The sequence below is a fragment of the Homalodisca vitripennis genome, chromosome 1, assembly GCF_021130785.1.
Source record: "Homalodisca vitripennis isolate AUS2020 chromosome 1, UT_GWSS_2.1, whole genome shotgun sequence".
NCBI classification, from domain to species: Eukaryota; Metazoa; Arthropoda; class Insecta; order Hemiptera; family Cicadellidae; genus Homalodisca; species Homalodisca vitripennis.
Window position 1 is genome coordinate 204,111,667 of NC_060207.1, and position 18,411 is coordinate 204,130,077.

Sequence of the window (18,411 nt, forward strand, 5' to 3'; positions counted from 1 at the left end):
CCAACTGCCCCGAGGATCTTATTATCATAGAAATCTAAAAGACCTCTCCATAATATTTTAGGAATTAAGCTCAGACAGTGCAAACAATATTGGTTATCTGAAGAAATGGTCATATACTGTAATTAAAGCAAAAAGCTTGTCCGAAAATCTATACATATACAAAATTATAGGCAGTTCCTGTGTATATGTAATAGCCGTATAAATTTTTACGTAACCAAAGCAACAAAGAGTAGATGACAGTAATATAAACAGATCTGGAAATCTGGCTCATCCACTCCCGGAGATATCAAATAGTTTATATATTCAGCAATGAAATATTCACACAACTGACCCAAACCCTGCGATGCCCCGGATTGATCGAAACTGTGAGATTTACTTTTGATTTAATATTATCAGGAAAAATCCAAATACTTCTTACTAGTACGTTCTAGACTGGAAACTATTTTTAATATAATGTAGTATAATATAATGTGCAGATAATATTGATAGATGTGCCTTAAAAGACAGTACATAGGATCAATTACATCTCTGCTGTATCAGAAATAATATTAAACCTGTAAAAATACGTTTTACATATATTAGTACATCCTACAGTTTTCTTTAGCTTTTTAATCAATTGGTAATTTGTTTTGCATGCATAAACTTATCTTGCAATTGAATAAGAATATGTATTTTCATGATTGAAACGTCGTGTTTCTTTTATTATAACAATTTAACCATGGGAAATTTGTTATATCTGATCTCCCTTCAAATCATCCTTTACCAATAATAGACTTTAAACAGGAATGGCTGAGTATTAGTTGTATTTTCTTGTAAATGTCCATGGTTAAAGTAAAATATATAAAGTCTTGAATATATCTTAGTGGAATTCTATTTAATTTACAATAAATTATATAAATTGTGGCGTAGTCTGATATGTATTAGGTAGGATGGAGATGCAAGGAAAGAGAATAGGGTAACTAAATATTGATTGTCTCTGAATTTTAACCTGTAATGTCCATACAACATATCCTATCTATAGCTAGTATACATGATTAGCGGAACTACAGATTCTTTCTTCCAACCTTTCAACTTTAGCACACCCTTTAAAATAACACAGAGAGCTAAATATTTACGACTTCAAGATTACGAGAAGTCTACTAATAAGGAAATTTTAATGTTATGTGCACGACAGTAAAAACGTACGAGGAAAAAACGTTCATGAATTTCCTCAATCTCATTTTTAGTATTAATTGATTTCAATTACCAAGTAACATAGATATCACAGAAAACCCGGAACACTAAGCAAAGGATTTGACTGTCAGATTTAGAACTTACCGTTGACTACACGAAGAAATACTAGTGATCTGTTTTTTACTGTGTACCGTTGGACGATAACACATGGGGGTGGTGACTTCTGAGGTCGTAGTAATAAATACTCGAATTGCAAAGTTTACTTATAAGTTCAGTTTAATTATTAAAATTTATAAGCGCCACTTTTAGATGGTAAAGGAAAAGTATGTAATGCCACGTTGCTGCCATTTAGAATATAATAACTAAAAATGCATATCTTCCAGGTGGGCCTAAAATATCCAATGTTCTATGGAATTATGCCTACGATGTTCTATTTTATAAAACATAAGATTTTACTTCCCTTCACAATGTGTAGACTCACAACCCGGGTGTCGGCATCTTGGCACGAGACAATGGCGCTGTAGTCTAAGAAGGGTTATGTCTAGTCGGTGGTTACTAGACGATGAGTAGAAGTTAAGAAACTGGTAGCCATCTACTCAAATAATATGTGCCCTGTGAGCCGTGAGACACGTGGGACACGTAAACTCGCGGACAAAGCGCGCGAGGTCTGCTCGGTCACATAGTTGGGCTGCTACCAAGGGTTAGAAGAAAATATTCATACGCGTGCCAATTAGGTAGTTACTCCGCCCAATAATTTAGTCCGGAACATTGGATAAAAATAATATTAAATTATACTGGCTGACTAGGTTGCGAAATTTACATTATATGAAATTTAATTAATCAATTAACGGTACAACTGATGCTTATAACCATATAGGTTTTAAGATTTTTTACAGTCCTTATATCACTGGCCACGACTATATTTAAAGTTTTCCTCAGTTGTTGAAGTTTCCTATAAGCCAATACAATTCTTAAAAACCTCAAACTCGTCATTGACATATGTAAGGTTCATGGATACCTGTTCTTTTGCCTCGTCCACTATTAAGGCAAAATATTCATCATGTTTTATTTCACTCCTTAACTTTTGCATCAACTCAAAAACTAGGATCTCCAGTATTTCATTTTTTTTCGTGAGAAATCCCAGATCTCATTCTTAGTAGCCACTCCTTTAGTTCAGGAATACCTTTCACTCTCAAATGCAAAAGTTCGTAAAAATTTCCTGTTCTATCAAAGTGGCCTCTCAATGCAAGCCTGCGAGTGGCTAATTAATCAAAGACACAATGCTTATAAGAGCTTTTTATGCAGTCAGAACTTAAGAATGTGTTTGGCTAGATAGCTGAACCGTAATGGAAAATCGATTAAAACCTATTGAGCTGTAACATAAATGTATGGAATTCACTGTTTTTTTTTTTTTTTTTTCTGAAGAAAACTTATCAGAAGCGTTTTTTCGAGTTAGAAAACTTAGTAACCATAAATGTCTTCTTTGCTTATTATAAACAATAAAAACATGCTTTTTACTCCGTGTCGAGCTGTTGAACGAAACTCCTTAGTCTGAACCATTAGATATTGCGTAATCGTCTATTAATTTTAGTTTTAATGGCATTGTTTTATGCTAGCAATTAATATTTTAGGTAATGGTACACTACTGCTATGTAGTACATAGTTCTGATTTTATATCATACAAACTTAATGAGCAGGCTATATTCTATGCATGTATAAGGCTTTCAGTAATACATATTTTATTTTAATTTGGTTTAATTTTGCAATTGGATAAAACCATTCAGGTTAAGCTTTTTATACTGCATGCAAACATAGCAAATAACTGTTTCAGATTCAGTATGTTAGAATAACAATAGCCACGTTTTATATCATTCTTGTTTAAATTTGTTGATTTAATCCATGTGTAACCCTTATCGGGTATTTAAAATCTAAAGTCTGAATGGCTCATTACCTTCCGTTCGTTGATCTCGAAGGTGAAACGTTGTATTAGGCCTAATATCATTAATATTCTTTACTACTTTGCACAGTTTATATAATAAGAACACAGTACGTCACTTATGGACGTGTGATTCTTAGTTTTCTATCTAAAATAATGTGTAATACTTTGTCTCTTCATAAGTTATAAAAGAGTGAAACACTTATGAATTATTGAATTCAAGAAAGAAACAATTCACAATAATGATTGTAGTAAGAATCTCACTATAGTAAGAATGTAGGTTAGATGTCACCTATGAATACTATAATACGTATTTATTGGTGACACTTACACGTACGGCCTGCACGTACGTATATCGTTCTCCATAGAGTAATAAATTCAGTTTAAACTAACTCAAGTCTCACTAAGAACAAAGTAAAAAAATACACTTGACAAAAAGTAGGCTGTTCGATACAAATAATTCCAAATACAAATGTTTCCGGCTGTTCGATTGGTAATTTAATTTTTGATATAGCAAAACATAAGACAGTTTAAAAAGCACATATTTTGTTACATTGACTACCTATAGATATTTCGCTTTCATTCATAATCCTGTGGTTATGGAGTGAATCAAAGTAATGTTATTTCACATTTAACTCATTTGAATGTTTGATCCCTCACTTCCCCTCGGCAATATCCTGAACATTTAGAGTCAGCCAACCCTTGTAACCTTGAGTTTAACATAATTGTCTATTTTACCTTGTAACAGTGGCATGAGATATAGTTTATAAAACTGAGCAGTAGTTAATTACCGCTCTTGTTATAGCTACCCCTAGCGCTATATGAGCTAAGCCCCTCCTGCAACCCTCTGATTACACTCTAAGCTCCTGTCCAATAGGTGGCATGATGCTATGCTGATATGCAGTATTGATTGATGTATTAATACTGACATAAGTGTGTAACGCTGTGATAGTGTATTATTTTAGCTATTGTGGAATGGGTTTATTTCAAGCAAATTTTTGGTTTGTCAATAATTTAAAAAAACTTATAATTTTGGTGTTATTAATACTTTTCACATTGGCAGGACACATTATTAGACTCGTAGATGTTTTCTTCTGACAGTACAAATTATAAAAAGTACTCAGTGTGTTAAAAAACAAAATATAACTAAATACAGTAATTACTTTGTAGGTGGTTTGAAAAATATTTACCAGCCTATGTATGGGTAAACTTGGCATCCATTCAAAATCTTCTAATCCGTGGAAATACATGTTAAAATCCATTCGAATATTGAGCTACGCTTTATTTCACCTTTTTCTGAGTGAAGTGTTTGAAATCTAGAGTCCATTTCCGTCTGAAGAAATTCAAAAAATACGACCTGTTGTATTTTCGAAAGCATTTAGGCGTATAGGTCAGAGAGGCCCCAAACTAAAAATATAATACTTATGTTTGTCTTGTACACCTACTTCGGACAATGAACGTCTACTTCCTGTCCTTGTAACGTACTTCCGTTCTGATAATTCTAATGCCATAGTTGGTTTTGCTTCGTTATCCCAAAACGAAAATGTAGGCTATATAGGACTAAAAGTGTCAACTTCCTGTTTAATGTAATTACGTTTCCACAGTTAAGTTGCTTTTTTGTATCGATTACACTGTTGCTGGTTTGTAATTAGTGATACGGATTTTATTCCACAGTATAGTTTGAAAGTGTTTTGTTTTTTTTTCACTGTGTATAGAAATCTTTATTTTATATTAAGTTTTATGTTAAACTTAATGTATTTTGTAAATCCAAAATAAAATCTACATAACATTAATATAATATTATAATCTATTAATTTAGCATATTTTTGTGTTATGTATGTAATATGTAAGTTCTATATTTGAAGGCTATACTGTATAAATTTATTTAAATTGTAAGTACGGGCAAACATTATAATCTCACTGTATAAATGAATATATTTAACTCCCGTGATGAATGTAAATAAAAGTCATTTGACAGGTATTTGATCTTCCGATCATATGTTGGTTTGGTTATTTAAACACATATGTGAAAGAAACGGCCAAATACAAAATAATTGAATCGTAAAAAGTAAGGGCTCTGTGATGTAATGGTAGCACATTCACCCGACAAGTGAGAGATCCTGGTTCGAGTCCCGGCGGAGCAAGTACTGTTTGTGATTCAATGTTTATTTAAATTAAGTTATTCTATTGCCACTTATAAAAATTTAATGAATGTAAATAAAAGTTCCCTTATTTTCTTATTCATGGAAGAATTTCTTACCTCCATCTTTCCTTATTCACAACGTAACGTACGAATGTGTAACGTATGAAAGAAAAATCATACTCACTTTAACGAGGACACGTAATTCTATAATGTTTATGCAGGGGTCATATACACAATATATGTGCAGGATAGAACACCTGATATAAATGTTTAAAAAATGTCGCAGTAGAATGTGACGTCACATTACGTCATTGTCACTTGCAGAACTGTACTTCTGCTACTGTCACATGTCAGCATTTCGTCTCAAAATTCTGTTATTTATTCAGGAATAAATCACAGCCCGTTGGAAAGAGTCACAAGTGAACTATTGCTCTTCATAAAAGTCTGTAGCAGCTTTACAAAATTCCACAGAAATAGCTTCCAATAAAATGACAAAGTACTGAAAACTATTTAATAAAGCTAAGGTATAAGTGATGCTAATAATTTCTCACCATAATCTCAAATTGAATCACTGACACGCAATAAGATTTATTCTTGGAATTCTGAAGAATTCTTATTAAGTACTTCTTGCAGATCTAAAAATAATTCTTTGTTTTATTGAATATTTAGAGGTGATAATATAAATAAATTCTTTATTGTACTTAAAATAATATTGTTTTTATAAATGTTGCATACACTTGGAATTTCGAATGTTTTATAATAGTTAATAATCTAGTATTAGAATGTAATAGTAAAACAATAAAGTTAAGTTTCTTGTAGCAGGAGTGTTTATACATGTTTAATATATATTGCTTGAATAAAAATTAACTAATTAATTAAAATTAAAAATTAAATTGAAATTCTTATTGAATTTTGGAAATAGTCTACAAATTAAGCAATAATAAAACACATTAATGATTCAAACTCATTTATTAATTAGATTTTAACAATAAAGAATGTTGTTAATGTGTAATGTTTTTTGCCAAAACGTCCACATCCTTCAGAATAAGATGGAAGATTATCATATATGTTCAGTCTATATTGATGTGGTCTAACGTGTCCATTAAATCATGTATTATGTGAATGTACATCTCTGCCTGTTGTCAGCGTACTTGTATAACAAGAAAACAGAATCGTTTTTTTTTAAAATTTACAAAGAATGCAGAGATAGAATTCTAAAATCTTCAAAGGCATCTTTACATTATTCAATATTTCAGATATTATCCTCATAGTTTTGTGTAAAACTAACAATCTTTTTAACTCTCTTAATGGACATTTACCGCATACCTCTACACCATATGATAGGTATGGGAAAATCGTTTCATAATATGCAGTATAAAAATATATAAATTCTTTCGCGAAACTAAACTCCCATTTGTTATTCACGGGTTTTTATACTATCTGTCTTGTTTCATCACTAAGTATGTTTTACTCTTTGAAAATTGGGTATATTTACAGCGTATAACTGTATACAGCAGTATCTAAAAGTATTTTAAGTTTATAAATATTCCGTCTATTTACATTATATACCGTCTGTCTTAAAAGTCTCACACACTCCCTATTAACTATCTTATAATAAATTAAAACAAAGTGATTTACTTTGTTACTTCCTAGGGGTTCCAATTTTAAATATTTAAACTTTTAAACCAAAATAACCCAGTTGGGGGGAGAAAGGTAAAACCTTTTATACATAAAAAAATCATGTAAACTCAGTTAGTTATGTAAACATCCCCCAAAGTAAATCATTCTATCTCTATTCATAAAGAAAAGTTAGAAAAGTTATTAAGAGGTGGGACTTTTAAGACACATTAATTTGTTTTTTTAATACGAAGTTAATCTAAACCTATTAATATTTTTGTGAATAATAAGCAAAATGGTTATTTCGGTTAACTTTGAGTTTAGATAAAAATACGAAATTTATTCAATAATCTCATAGTTTTACAGAAGAGAGGCGTACCCAAGCTCCTTCTCTTCTTTCTCCCCACTAATAATCTCATCCTTCGCGGACCAACAACTGCCGTTTAGTTGTACAATTTATAAAAAGGACAAACACTTGCCGCCCATAACACGCTAACAGCATATGCCAAAAAGCATATTAGCATAAATGTGTCATCCAATATACACAAACATACTATACGCTCAGAAAAATTACAAAAGACTTTTATAATAAGGTTTAAAACTATAAAAGCACAATTGATATTTTACTATTCTAAGTTATTTGAACTATTGCTAAAAACACGTTAGAGATTAAAAAATTATTTTAAAACGGAGTCAATAAAACATTTTAAATTATTTACACCATATGGTATTTTAATTGTAATAAAAATTATGTAAATATTTATTTGTGGAGTCGCCTGATGAGGAAACCTTCGGTTTCGAAAGGCCTCGACCGAAAAATAAATAAATTGGAAATGTTATGTATTCTTTACATTTAGTAATATTATGCATACCTATATTACTATTTTTTCAGTTACGGTTATTTGAATGTTTTCAAGATATTTATTTTTGTGGAGTACCCAAATATGGTTAATATGGTTGTGTTGCTACAAAGGGCATTTCTATATTTTTAATTTTGCTATATCCCAAGTAATTAAAAGTACCGATTTGAAATGGTCAAATAGTTTTACCTACATCTATTTTTTTACTAAAACTTTAAACCTTCTGTCATGTTACATAACTGTTTACATTTTACAACTTACAGAAACAAACGTGGGACATTCAGTTTTGGCACGTCCTCTACATAACATCTTATATAAATATTCTTCTAGATAAAGAATTAAGGGTTTAAAAAATAAATTCTAAAGTCTAACAAAATTAACCTTTTGGAATTATAAAAATTTAAGATTATTAACGAGAAATATATAGTGTAACAACAAGCTATTCAAAAGAAATAAATGGAAAGTGAAATAATTTCCCTACGACACCTACTACAAGAGGTTTCAGTAATCAAAGGGAAGAGGGGTTAATATGAAAGTATTGGACACTGCAGCTGGTCTATTATTGGTATTATTGAGTTAAGTAAGAAGGGATATTTACCCACTGGACACTCCCCCGCTCGCTATATTGCCACATTCAGCGGAAATTAAGTTCAAAATAAGGAAATGGAAAATGGATTCGTTGGTAAACACTGTTCTGATGCACAGATTATTATGTAGTAGTATGTAATACATGTTATTCAGTTAAATCGACATCATTCTTAAATTAGTATATAAGCTGTTCATAGTCTAATTTTTACATAGTCAATAAATCAAAATTTAAACGGAAAAATAATTCTAATAGGAAAATAAATACATTACAAATTAACTTCTATGCACACAATTCGTAAACTAGTGGCATTTAAACGTTCTGGCACATTACAGGCTCTTGAGCGTGTATAATAACTTTAATGTCGTTTTCAGAAACAATAAGTTTAGATTTAAATGTTCCTATTTTATTATTTAAAAAATAAAAAAAGTACCGGCACAACACTCATATGGGACTCGTTATCACATCTACGGGAAGTTACATTACGAATGTACATACGGCTCTCGTTTGACTCCCCAACAGTCCAGACGTAATGCGTCTTATCACCAAGAAGTTTGAAACTTTAGCTTGCTAAGTACAGATCAAGTACTTAGTGAGCGATGTTATTTCCTTTATTATAGTTATGTTACGTGTCACCAGTCACCGTGAACTCAATTCAATACGTAAATATCAATGATAGATCGAACCATCTGCCATTTAGATCTCTAATAGTAGATTTAGGCCATTCTGTATAATAATACTCTAGTTGTGCTTAATAATTAGACTAATGATAATTTGATTAAACATTTTTTTACATAATGTAGCTGATTCTAACAAGGGGTGTCATTAAAACAAAGTTTTTATAATACCTGATCTTTGATTTTTCGTTTTTGTAGGTAATACTTAGGGACTTACTGCCCTTGGATGATAAAACTTTTCCTCGCATATTCTATTTATATATATAAATATAAAAAAACCCGACAAGTGAGAGATCCGGGTTCGAGTCCCGGCGGAGCAAATACTTTTTGCAATTCAATGTTTATTTAAATTAAATAAGGCTATTGCCATTTATACAAATTTAATGTAAATAAAAGTAATTTGACAGGTGTTTGGTCTTCCGATCATATGTTAGATTGGTTATTTAAACGCATACAGGTATGTGACAGATACGGCCAAATACAAAATAATTGAATCGTAAAAAGTAAGGGCTCTGTGGTGTAATGGTAGCACATTCACCCGGCAAGTGAGAGATCCGGTTTCGAGTCCCGGCGGAGCAAATACTTTTTGCGATTCAATATTTATTGAAATTTAAATAAGGCTATTAATTGCCATTTATACAAATTTTTATGTAAATAAAAGTCATTTGACAGGTGTTTGGTCTTCCGTTCATATGTTAGTTTGGTTATTTAAACGCATATGTGACAGATACGGCCAAATACAATATATATATATATATATATATATATATATATATATATATATATATATATATATATCCGGCCACTATGTGCCATTCGACCAGGGAGAAGTGGCTCTGGACATTATTAGGACCGTGGTGTCGAGCAAGCCTGGAAGTCTCACCCCGTTTAGTCAGTGATGAAAAGTTGCTTTAACATTGATTGTTCTTTGCAAATAGTAAAAATATATATACTGTATATATAGAATTTTAACATTATATTTCAAAATAATAACAATTAAATTACCATTAATACATTGCTTAACTGACATAATATGGTCCTCAAGAAATTTTCGAACAAGAAAAAATATAAAAAGAACGTATTGCATAATACAAAATGGGTTCCTTGAGTACATATGATTAAATAGTGATTGATACATAAATTTGATTTGATTAATGTTTATTTAATTTATTTATGTTCATATCTCTAATAAAAACATTATGATAAATACGAGGATAAATTTCCAAAATTTTAAAATTACCTTAAACCCCTGTATAACATAACCATGTAGAAGGTTTTTAAAACGATCATTCGCGGAATTCAAGTAAACTTGACACAATCGGTAACAAACTGAGGAACAATAGCCATAATTTATGCGTTAGTTCAGGTGTTATAACAAATGGCAATTAACCACGACAGTGTTTCTATTCACACTACATTCCAGTTCAGTTTGTGTAGCCGTATTCGTAATGCTAATGCTTGAGAGTCTAGCTGTTCGTTATGCTAACCTATAAATGTGACATCGTTTGTGTTATCCAGTTTCTGTCAGCGATATCTTTGTTTAAGGCTGTCGTTGGATATGATTATTACTACGACCAAAAGCCTCTATTTTTGACACCTTACTTGAAGGCTGGCAACATCACGCAGGCCCAGCAACTTGCCCAGACCAATGTCGGTGGTAGGATCAGCTACAGTGGCTACTTCACCACAGATGAGGATTGCGGCAACCATTTATTCCAGTGGTTCTTCCCTGCAGATAACGACTCTGATTCGGCACCCATGATTCTGTGGCTGAACGGCGGTCCCGGTAGTACATCCATGTACGGCCTCTTCACAGAAATCGGCCCTTGGAACCATTTGAAGTCTTCCGGGTTCGTGGAAAACAAGTTCGCCTGGACGAAAGACCACAATGTTTTGTTCACTGACCAGCCGGTGGGCACTGGCTTTAGTTTCACCGAAAAAGACTGTTACCCTACCAACATCACGGAGGTAACGAGAAACATGTACACTGCACTGGTTCAGTTCTTTCAAATGTTCCCGAATTTACAGAAGAAAAGGTTTTTCATCGCCGGGGAATCGTTTGCCAGCCATTATAACCTTGAACTGGCCGTTAAGATTCACAAAGAAAACCAAGTTGGGGACCAATTTGAAAATCAATTTGGTAGGAATCCTTGTTGGGAACGGAATTTTGGATCTGGGCTGCAACGACGCATCGGATCTGTTGTACGAGCTGGGCATCATTGATGACGAACAGCGAAGTCAACTAAAAGAAACGAACAAACAAGTTCGTCAGGCCATCGAGGATAAAAACTATACTAAAGCCATGCAACTGTACGATCACAGATTCTATAACCGACTTCCAAGTGAGTACAATGTGCTCTACGACGAGGCTATTCCAAGGGTCCTTTTCGATTACACACTTTACATCAAGGACATCAAGACTAGAGAGTTGATTCATGTCGGATACACTCCCTTCTATGAAAGCAACGATCTGGTGAACACGAAGTTGAGAGAGGAAGTAGCAAAGACTCAGAAGCCGAATATTGAGTTCCTGCTGGAGACCGGTCAGTATATAGTAGGGTTCTACACTGGTCAGCTGGACACCATAGCCTGTGTCAGTTCTGTGACCTGCGCGCTTCGTGGACTCCAGTGGTCGCATTCTGCCGAATACCTCAACGCCACCCACAACCTCTGGCACGTCTCCGGTAGACTAGCGGGCTGGACCAAGACTGCAGGTAATCTGCTGGAGATCGTTGTCAGAGCCTCCGGCCACTATGTGCCATTCGACCAGGGAGAAGTGGCTCTGGACATTATTAGGACCGTGGTGTCGAGTAAGCCTGGAAGTCTCACCCCGTTTAGTCAGTGATCAAAAGTGAATAGTGAGGAAATACACTCACTGTATGTATGCTTTAACATTTACTGTTCTGTGCCAATCGTACAAATTAACCCATATCCATACGTTCTATTGTGGGTTTCAATATAAAAGTTCGTTGTATTGCTGTTTCAATATAAAAGTGTTGTATTTTAATATGCGTTGCAAAAAAAGTTTAATGGAAATACAATGAACATTTTACTTCAAATTTACTATAGTCTCTTTTTTCCAAAACCTTAATTGCAGCTATTGAGAACAGTTTTTTAAAATCTTATTATTTGACTTATCTATAGGTATTTTAAAATAAAAACTGACGCCTCTTATAAATTTATAAGGGCCGTCAATTTTTAATTAATTTTAAGTCAATTTTGCACAACTATTTGCTGGCTAAACGTTTTAAATTATCCAAATAGACTCGAATGCGAACCTTTAAAATCTGTGGTTTCAAATTGTATTGAAACTAGCAATTGCTGTGTTAAAATAGTCTAGTATTGATAGTGTAGTGCTGAAATAGTTACACAAAAAAATATGGTTCTTAGCATTGTTTAGAAATAATGAATAATATCGATTATTTTTGTTTCCACAACGATTTTTAAAGAAGACAAGACATGAATTGATTAGTTATACAAATAAAAATACAATGCTCAGTTTTTTCACCATTGATTACGAAAAATATACAAGCATCTCATTGTATATATATTATGGTGCTTTTATATTGTACGCTATTAAATCGGTTATTGTAAAATTGTTAATATTAAAGTTTAAACTACCGATGTGGAGAGAGTATAGGAAATATTATTCTAGTTTTTACCTAAAAGTAAGTTTTAGAAAAACAATTAGTCGTGCTAAAATAAAAACGCAGCAATTTAAACAGTTTTCAATTCTTAAATTAAGTGATAAAGAATTTGAAACTTTGGTTTAAACATTTTTTGTTTAATGTAAGGAATAATATTTTTAACTAACTGATGTGTATCATTAATTTTAAAAAAAAGAATAACTATTTATAAGTACTTATATACAAAAGTTCCGTCTTTGTTTGTTTGTAAATTTCAGATTTCGTGTTTTTATGGCTTAAAGGTTTAAAAGTTCGTCTTTTCTACAACTTGGTTTTACTCGCGACTTAGCTCTCCTTAGATCACAATTAACAGGTATAATAAGCCACAGGTAGGAAATCAAAACTTTCCTTAGATCACGTTTTTAAAATATCATAGATTTCGTTTTTGGTAGTATATTGAATTTTCCTAATCATAAACAAACTGCGCTTTCATATCTGAACTCAAAAATATCCATGCAAGGATTCAATTGTCTTTCAGTAATTTCTGAGTTGATATTAACTAAAAAAGCTATGAAGTGGACATCCAACAGATTATACGAGAGCAAGATACCTGGATATCCCATTAATAAAAGTACGTTTTATTTTTTTATTTTTCTTTTTTTTGCTTTAAATAAAATGCAACCAAAGCACAGAGAAAATCTTGTATTAAGTGATGATAGAGAGTTTTAAAATGAAAATTTCACGTAACAGGATAAATTTAGCTCTTTAAATACACACGCGCGTTGATAATATGATAACGTGTTTTCTGCTATAACACATTTAGAAATGAGGATAGTATAAGTTATTTTATTCAGAGTGTAAATCTTAATTACTAAACGAACACTAGTTTACCATTAATATTTAACAAAGGGCAATTATAATAATATTTAATTACATAATAATCTGTGCTTTTAGCGACGTAATTAACTCCGGTTGCACAAAGCTAAACACAGTTCAATCGCGTAATACTATAACCCTGGCTTATTGTTTTACTTGTAAATGAATGTTATTTTGTGTTGAAATTTGACTGTTTACATTATATGTAGATAAAATATATTCTGATTTTGTCTATCCATATGCAATTTCAATAAACTATATACAGTCTAGATCAATTTATATTTAACTATCAGAAATATAAAAAATGTAATTCCTAATTCAAGAATGCTCTGGTAAATAACGCCAGGCTTATAAAGCAGCTATTCTTTAGATGCAATACTGTTTAAACTCCAATTCCACTGTTATAATTTTAACTGAAGGTGTTTTAGAAATTAGCTTATTTTTATCCTCTCTAAGCACGATGGAGCAGCCGATTTTTCTAGACATAGTTGTGGTGGTAAGGGTTGATTCTACGTGAATGTTGAGTTAAACTCCAGTTTACCTTCCTCTTAGTGCAGCGTCTGGAATCTATTTTAGTTTAGGTCTCTCTGATGTTAAATACATTCGTTTAGAACTTCTTCGTAAACGATTTTATTTTATTTCTTCAGACGGTTTAAGTCTGAGACACCGTTAGATTTCAGACGCTGCACTAAGAGAAAGGGAAACAGGAGCTAAACTTCACTTTCACTAATTCTCTTTTTTAAATGAGAGATGCCGATTCCCTTTTAAGCTTATTCTGTTCGTCCTTCGGCCCTGTGCGAGAATCCTATCCAACAGAAAAAGGAGGAGAGTCGATACATATCACTGGTACTGAAAAGGTGCTACGGTCACAGACAGGATTTGAACCTGTGCTATCTGTAACCCAGATCCAATGTCCAAGGTTTTAGACCGCTCGGCCATCAGCACTTCGAAACCCTTCGAGCATTGAATCAACCGTTCCTAACATAGCTATATCATGTTTTAACATACATTTTGTAGTAATAATAAAAATCAAATAGATCTGGTCCGTTTCTAATTACACCTAGAATGTTTTATGCTGTTTTCAAATTTCTATTTAAATTAAATTATATACAACTCGACACAGGCCAGCAAAACCGTACTAAATAATACAAAAGTTGATTCCAGTTTCAAAGCCAGAAAAATTCAAAAGTTGAAACTTCCACAAAGACAGGTAAAAGGTCTTCGGAAATATCAAAATCACGTGACTTCGCCTTTTAAAGCAGAGCTAGTAATTACTAAAAATGGAAACTGTGTGGCCGTTGAACGATTTCTTAAGATGCCATGCTGTAACCTTACAAACTTACTCAATAAAAGTTTGCTAGTATATTCTTCAAAATTTAAATAACTATTTATCATTATTTCTTACTAATAACTTTTAGCTGCATATTTGGGTGTTGGGGGTTCAATAAGAACTTCTTTGGATATTTCAAAGTAATGTTCCACATTTATCTTTATAATTCAGTGTTCGCGAAACAGGATCATGCGTGTTGTTACTTGTATTGTTTAATAAAAACTATATTGTTTTATTTTTTTCTTCTTTGAGTACATTTTCCAAAGCTTATTGAATATTTAAACGGTATAAAAGATACAATTTACAAAAGAATACGATGGAATAAAGAGTATAGGCTTTGCCAAATGGTTTTTTTGCCAAGGATCAAGTTTCATCTGAGTTCAAAAGACGAGCAATTATTCTCCGCCAGGTCGGAGCTGACAGTCGGAGCCAGGATCAGGGAATTGCCCCCGGCTCTGTGTAAATCACTTGCCTTTATATCTCGAGCTCGGCATTGGAATTGCTTTAATGAAAATGTCCCAAGCAGATTATTCTTGTGATTTTTCATCCAGTATATTTTTGACGTAGGCAATACTTTCACTAAGCATTCAGTTTAGCCAAAGTAATTCAAAACTGGGAAATCAGTTGAGTATCTCATTGGCTCCTATACGAACATATATAAAGAAAATGTTATAATAGTGCTAGTAAAATATTTACAAAACAATACATTTTTAATATTAACCAGATATAAACGTGAAATTAGCTATAAATATAGCTGCACGTGTTTCTCGAAGTGTAACACGTATCACATTGAAAAGGATATGTATAGAATCAATTATATTACCTTGTATAAGCCCATGGGGTCAGTATCGACCCTCTACTAGTACAACCGTGTGGTAGAGTAACAGCTTATCTGCTCCATATTCTGGATATATATAATATAGGTTAATACTAGTACACTGATACTTTAAAGGACTATCACTGAAATACACATAACGAAATGGCAAATCTTCAAACGTATTTTGTGATAGTAGACAACTATAACATTTATTTACTATTGCATTCTGGGTACACAATATTAACCATTCTGATCCCCCCCCCCCCATCATACCCTCACCGTTTTGTTTCCTTCAAACATTATAATTGTTCACAAATAAAGATTGCAGTAAATACTAGAAATAAACAGCACATTCTTATAAGTTAAAAACTGTATCGCAATTTTGATTTTGATAATTACTAATCTTGAGAACGCCTAGACAAATTCTGCTAACTCTTTTGTGAAATATATATATATTGATATCCAAGGAATGTTTATATGAAGAGGAAGATTAGAAAAGTTACCTGAAATATTTTGTAATTCAGAAAAAACTTTTAGTATTTATGCTTTATAATCCAAATTTTACTGACACTAAACAGTTGTTTCAGACTTTCAGCTAAGGTTCAATTAATTGACCAAAAAATATGTTTGCACTAAAATGATGTAAAATAATAAGTATACAGTGTTTGACCAGTAGTATAATCCAGATACTAAATAAACAGTTAATATATAAATTATACAAAGTCACGAACTAAATAATCTATTGCATTGTTAATACTATTTAAACTCCGTTACAATGCTAAAATTAAAGAGCAAAGCTGTGAATGATGTCACATAATGTATTCCAAACTGTTGGGCTTATTTAACTTTGTAATATACCATTTGTGAATAGGCTTCTCATTCCTAAGTATGTGTTTATATTTTCATCATCGGGACAACAAGGCAAACTGAAGCATGGAACTGGAAATATTTTGGCCCTAATGTAGATTACAGCGGCCGGAAGTAGACACATTTTAATCGAAGTACATTTCCGTGAGCTACATATGTGTATAATAGATATTTTGATCGAGGCAATAAGGCCAACTAAACTGTGGCACCTTAAATGAATTTAAACAGCTAAAAGTAGGCACCTTTTAACTTGGGTAGACTTTTCTCAGTCCTAGAAATGTATATATTTTTTATCTGGATAAAAAGGCTAACTTAACTGGAAATATCTTAGACCGGAAACTACAGGTATATACCTGTATGTACAAGGGCTAAAATTAAACTCTTTTTGACCGAACTAGATTTTCGAGACCGGTGTATTTATATTTTTTGATCGGCATAACAAGGCAGACTCAGTTAAGGCGTTGAAAGTATAATTAATTGGAACCAGAAATGCTCATGTATGTGGAAACAAATATATATTAGGATAAACTCTGATGCTCATTACCACCTCTAATACTTAAACAATGTCTACCAGATTTATGTCTACTTACATTTGAACAGTTGTAAAGGAGTCTATCATATTACATCATAAGTGTCTTTACCAAGTATAAAGACTTTGATTTCGAAAAATGCTTGCAAAGCCGCGGGTGAAAGTTATTTAAACAAATAACGTTATTTCTGTTACAAAACCATACTGTTTGTATTCATATTTGATAAATATTTACTTCAGTTTGATGGCTTTTTTGTATGTACATTATTTCAAATTTCAAACAAAATAAAATAATTATTTCAATTTATTTTTATCACATTTAAAACTACATTATCGAATGAGCAAAGCTGAGCGTTAGCGCATCGTACCACACGAGAAGCCAAAACAAATGTAATTTCTGCCTGCCTGTATGTCTGTCTGTCCGCTCGATGCCTCAAATACAAACCGACCTCTAGATATTTGCATGACGCTCCATTTTTATATCAGCAACACTCAGATCGATGGTGGTGCATCTCGTACTATGGAATTTCCTAAGTACTAAACAATATTTTTACATTGGTCTTAAGGGTAACTATGATGATAAAGAGATAATAGAATAAATAAATTGTCAAGCAAACTGAGACCATTCAATATGTAACATTCGTATTTATAGAAGTAAAAGAAAAATAATAAATTGGAGATTCAATTTATAAATTTTAACAAGGTTTTATTTAAGCTATGATTCATACTTTAATGAACAAAACTTTGAAGGTAAATGATAAGTTTAATTCCAATTCACCTTCCTCTTAGTGTAGTGTCTGGAATCTGTCGTTGTCACAGTCTTGACTCCTGGAATCCTCTAAAGAGAAGTTTTGAAGAAAGTGTTTGAAGAGAACCGAAACAAAAGTCGGCGACGAAGAAGCTCAAAATACACTCTTTACATCATATCGACATCAGAGACACCTGGATTAGTTAAAGTTAGTGTAATCTATGGGAAGAGGTATTCTCATGGTCTAATCATGTGCATATATGAGGGGATTAGGATGTTTTGGATACGATCTCTAAGCAAGGTATTCACTTCATTTATTTGGAGCTTCTTCATCGCCACCTTTTTTCAGATCCCTTCAGACGAACAAGACTCCAGATTTCGGGAGTTAAGTGTGTAACATGGTCAGATTCCAGGCGCTAGACTAAGCGGAAGGTGAACTGGAGCTAGACTCAACGTTCCCATTGAACCGACCCTTCCCAACATAGCTGCTTTATGTGTAGAAAACTCGGTAATCTCAACCTTGGCTTTCGAATCTCAAACAAATCTGTATACAGGATTTTATACTTTTTAATAAACATAAACGCACGCTAGTTGTGTGGTTTGGGATTGTAATTGTAGATTTCCCG

General features: G+C 32.5%; 2 protein-coding genes across 2 annotated transcripts; both read left to right on the top strand.

Annotated features, from left to right (window-relative positions):
• Positions 1 to 10,471: 10,471 nt before the first annotated feature.
• LOC124354645 (venom serine carboxypeptidase-like) lies at positions 10,472 to 11,215 on the top strand. The gene has a single exon (XM_046805269.1). It carries the CDS (start codon positions 10,472 to 10,474, stop codon positions 11,213 to 11,215), a length of 744 nt encoding a protein of 247 aa, XP_046661225.1.
• Positions 11,216 to 11,281: 66 nt separating this feature from the next.
• Positions 11,282 to 11,946, top strand: LOC124356069 (venom serine carboxypeptidase-like). Its single transcript, XM_046807240.1, has one exon. It carries the CDS (start codon positions 11,295 to 11,297, stop codon positions 11,835 to 11,837), a length of 543 nt encoding a protein of 180 aa, XP_046663196.1. The 5' UTR covers positions 11,282 to 11,294; the 3' UTR covers positions 11,838 to 11,946.
• Positions 11,947 to 18,411: the final 6,465 nt, after the last annotated feature.